Below are 5,146 nucleotides of genomic sequence, written 5' to 3'. Positions count from 1 at the left end.
CCACGATTTCCATAAACCAAAACCAAAATCAGAGTGCAGCTTTAATCAAAAACAAAACCATCTGAAATCAACAAAAACTAAAAAACAGGAAACCCAGTAGAAAAACTTCAGAACACCCTTGAATCTTTTTTGTTGAACTGAATCATAGCCTACAATGTAAGAATCAGGCTAATCCGAATGAACCCATCCAAATCAGTCATCCGTTTGGGAAGCCTCTCTCATCTCTTCTGCAACCACCATGTCCCTTACTGTCGACGGGGAATCCTCCATCCAAAAGGTATTTTCTGATCTGCAACTCCCCTCCCTTGCAATAAAGTGTGCCACCCGATTAGCTTCCCTTCTTACATGTTTAAAGCTAAGTTGATGAAAAAATCACCGCATCGATTTGATATCTAAGATGACAGAATCCAAGTCTGCTCGACCAAACCCTTCCTGGTTAATTTTCTCAATTACCGTTCTCGAATCTCCTTCAACCTCCACTGTGGTAAACCCCGTCTCTTTGGCAAAAAGAAGCCCTTGAAAGCAAGCAACAGCTTCTGCCATGAATGCATCTGAGACATTGCCATGATGAGTAACCCCACTTCCCATTACCTTTCCTCTCCCATCTCTCATAATAAAACCTGAACATGATTTGTTTGTTTGGGTTTTGTAGGCTGCATCAAAGTTCAGTTTAACCCACGGCTCTTGAGGTGGTCTCCAACAGTCTGAACCCACTGCCTTTATTACAGGTAATTTCTCATTCAACACTTTCAATTCTTCAACCATGCATAGAATTTTTGCTATTGTACTCTGCCTTGTTGTTGAGATACCTTCCATCACTTGTTTGTTATGAGCCCACCATATTGCCCAAATCGCTATGACCACCTTCTCCCATATCCTCTCTGCCTTATGTTGAACCAGGTGAATAAACCAATGCCAAAAAGTCTCCAAATTCAAATTACTATCCCAGGAAATGCCTATTCCATCCCAAATTTCTTTTACATTATTACAATCTGCGACCACATGTAGCAAAGATTCTGAACCCAGATTGCATCGAGAACAAATTGCAGAGTTTCTAATCCTTCGATTAAACAGTACTTGGCCTGTTTGCAAAAATCCTCTTAGAGCTCGCCACATCGTAATTTTGATCTTAGCAGGTATAGATAAAGGCCACAATTTTTTGAACACCATTTGGATATCCTCTGATATTTCCGTAGTGTCGCTTTGAGACATGAGCTCTTTATATCCATTACGAACAATGTACTGACCTGTTTTCTCCCCTTGCCACACTTGACAGTCATCACATCTAGTTTTAGATAAGGGAATACATTTGATCGCTTCCACCTCCTCATCAGAAAAAAGACTAGAGATTAGCTCTTCTTTCCATATTCGATTTTCCTGATCAATTTGTTGACTCACTGTTTGAACTGAACCATGAATGGGTTGTGTGTTAATCTTGTTCCCCACCAATTGTGGTACCCACCTATCTTGCCAAATCGATATGTTCTCACCTGTTCCAACCCTCCATCCCAGCTTACATTCCAGTAACCCTCGTGCCATATATGTGATTTTAGATTCATAACCATATGTGATTTTGGACAACGCAACTAATTAAACATTAGAAATTAAAAAAAAACGTTACTAAATAACTATTAAAAAAACATGAGAGAATGATTGACAAAATGAAAAAAAAATCGATTTTAGCTTCGATACACAACAATAAAAAAAAGTTTTCTTTTAGTATTATTTAATTTTAATTAGTGTAATAAAATTATAAAAAGAAATTTCTTTTGCCAAAAAAAATAAAGCATTAGCCAATTTATTGAATATATTTTCAATTTTGATTTATACGGTCAAATTGAAAATGACATTCATTAAGTAATATTAAATTAATATTTTTTTTATTTATTTTTTTCCATTAACTTGTTATTTTTATTCAATTAAAAATTATTATTTTATAAAGGTTTAATATATTATTTAGTATCCAAGTTTGACTCCTTTTTTGATGTGGTACCTATGTTATTTTTGTGTTATTTTATTATTAAATATATTTAAAATTAAAATAATATTAATATACCTTATTCTAAATTAGTAAAATATTTTTAAATATAATTTTTAATTACATTTATTTTTCAATTTATTTCAAAAAAAATTAAAAGTTGTAAAGAAAAACAAATATTATAAAAAAGTTATAAAAGTAATATACACAACTCATTCAGCATCGCGCAAGAATACAGAATAATATATAGTATATAGTAATATACCAACTAATTTTGACCTATTAATTAAAATTAAAATTAATATTTCAAAAAACAATAAAAAATAAACCAGTATTAATTGAGGTGTCTAAAATTAATGACCTAAATTTTTTTAACCATATATGTCTTTTTTTTTTTTTGGACATATTCATAACCAAATATTTGATTTTAGATTCATAACCATATATGTGATTTTTGACAACTCAGCTAATAATATTTCCATACATAGTCAATTAAACGTTACAAATTAAAAGAAAATGTTAAAAAATAACTATTAAAAAAAGTTACCAAATAACATTACAAATAATTGGAAAAACGAAAAAAAATCAATTTTAACTTCGATACACAATAATTAAAACAAGTTTTTTTTTAGTATTATGTAATTTTAATTAGTCTAATAAAATTATAAAAAAGAAATTTCTTTTTCCAAAAGAATAAAGCATTAGCCAATTTTATGAATATATTTTCGATTTGGATTTATAGGGTCACATTGAAAATGACATTCATTAAGGAATATTTAATTAATATTTTCTGATTTATTTTTTTGCATTAACTTGTTATTTTTATTTAATTAAAAATTATTATTTTATGAAGTTATAATATATCATTTAGTATTTAAGTTTGACATTTTTTTTAATGTGGTATCTATGTTAATTTTTTGTCCAATTTGGTACCTATATTGGCAAAAGTTATATATTTTTTGGTACTGAAAAGTAATGATATTAACTTTTTAGTGTTTATTCAAATTTTAGAGTTGATATGATGAACATTAATTGCTAATATTAATAGGTTTGCATTTTTGTATTTGATTAATTTTGTGTTTAATTTGTCAAATACAGTCTGATGGATGTTATCTAATTTAGATTTCGCGATTTATATGATGAAAGTCAATTGATAATATTATTAATTAAATTATTAATTTTCATCAAATCAACTCTAAAACCCGAATTAAACACTAAAAGTTAACACTGTTACATTCAGGTACCGAAATGTGTAACTTTGTTCAAATATAGATACCACATTAAATCAAAAAATAACACAAGTTTCAGATTTAAAAAAAGTGTCAAACTTAGTTACCAAATTATATATTAAACTTTTTACGAATTTTACACGTAATTCTGCAAACCAAAATAATAATTAATTTGTAGTTGAATCCTATAAATTATATAAATTTTGAAATTTGTTTGCATGAACACATGTAATTTAAATAACTACGTATGAATGAATGACGACAATAATTTATATTTGAATCCAATAAATTAAATAAACTATATTATTGATATTGACAAAACACGTGTAATATTGAGAACTACATAATAATAAATGAAGACGATGGTTTGTATTTGAACTCTAAAAATAAAATCAATTATATGATCGATCTTCACAAACACGAGTAATATTGATAACTACATATGAATACATGACGATAATAATTTATATTTGAATCTCGTAAATTAAATAAATTATAATATCCATCTTTGCAAAACACATGTAATATTAGGAACTGCATAAGAATAAATGAATACTATAGTTTTTATTTTAACACAAAATCAAATCCACTATCTGATCAATCTTCACAAGTACGTGTAACGTAAAGAATTGCATATGAATGAATGAACACAATAATTTATATTTGAACCCCATAAATTACATAAATTATAAGATTGTTCTTTGCAAAACACGTGCAATATTAAAAACGACATAAGATTTGATGAAGATCAATTTCTTATTTAAAAATCTAAGGTGATGTGTATAACTTAAGCCACTCGCACTATATATAATTAATACAACCAGTACTTGTATAACCAATAAATATTAGATGCAAAGATAACTCAAATTTCAAACAATGGAGACATTATTATTAAAAGAGACAATAGACATAGGTTAATACTATAATCTTATCAGTTATCCAAATACTTAAAAAGAATAAAAAATTGAGTGGACGAAAGCAAAATTTGAAAAAGGGCAGGTAGAATGTGAACTTGCCATGCATAGCAAACACCTAACAAGGCCCCACGTTCCAATTCTTCTATAAAAGCAAGGGATTTGCTCCCAATATGCTTCACTCCAGTACTCACACAAGCCTAAGCCTCTCTCTCTTCTCTGGTTTTTCATCCATGGTTGCGTTACCAACCAATTGTAGGGAGGAGAATTCTCCTCAAGAGCAGCAGCAACGCTCAAATGCAAACCACACGCCGAGGCCTAACCTTAATGTGCTCCTTCAACAATCCCGACTCCCCATCAATAGGTATAATCCTGTTTTCTTCATATAAAATTGTATTTATACTTTTAAAAACATTAATATAACGTTGTGCAACCTGATTGTTGTAGGCCTGATGAAATTATTCTGGTCCCTAATAATTTTCGAGATCCATGCTTAAGCAGGTAGTACTAAATACATACGTGTATATATATAAATGCTTTTATTTTTAAAGAAGCCCTTTTTAGTTCTACTTTAATTTTTTTTTTCTTTTGCTATGGTGGTTTGATGATGACAACATCAACGATGATAGTGATAGTGAACATGAAAGTCATGAATATTTTGGAGATGAAGATTCTGAAGACAACGAACAAGAAGAGGTGGTGGATTATTAGTTTAATAATAAGTCTATCAATTCAATAATCATCTCTTTCCTATATATTTTTTTAAATAGATATTATTTGAACTATGGTTTTGCATGGTGCCGTTTAGGTGAAACAGGAGATCAGGCTGCTACAACTTCGGATCTTTTTAAATTGGGAACTAACCAATATGATGATGCGGTTTATCTTGCAACCTAACCAAATCTACTATTTATCCTTTATATAAATATTAATATTTGATAATCGATGATGTAGAATTTTTTCAACAGTGTACCAAATGATGATACCTTATTAAAAAAACATAAAAATTTTTATAACATATTATC

The 5,146-nt window shown here is 29.1% G+C and overlaps 1 protein-coding gene across 1 annotated transcript; it reads right to left on the bottom strand.

Annotated features, from left to right (window-relative positions):
• Nucleotides 1-372: 372 nt before the first annotated feature.
• On the bottom strand, nt 373-1,539 carry LOC107952360 (uncharacterized). Its single transcript, XM_016887620.2, has one exon. It carries the CDS (start codon nt 1,537-1,539, stop codon nt 373-375), a length of 1,167 nt encoding a protein of 388 aa, XP_016743109.2.
• Nucleotides 1,540-5,146: the final 3,607 nt, after the last annotated feature.

The sequence above is a fragment of the Gossypium hirsutum genome, chromosome D03 (genome assembly GCF_007990345.1).
Source record: "Gossypium hirsutum isolate 1008001.06 chromosome D03, Gossypium_hirsutum_v2.1, whole genome shotgun sequence".
NCBI classification, from domain to species: Eukaryota; Viridiplantae; Streptophyta; class Magnoliopsida; order Malvales; family Malvaceae; genus Gossypium; species Gossypium hirsutum.
The sequence above is the reverse complement of the archived record's forward strand: the minus strand, read 5'-3'. Positions and strand labels throughout refer to the sequence as shown.

Excerpts from the sequence above, each read along its gene's own strand:
- LOC107952360 (XM_016887620.2), bottom strand. The coding sequence starts at position 1,539 with ATGGCACGAGGGTTACTGGAATGTAAGCTGGGATGGAGGGTTGGAACA.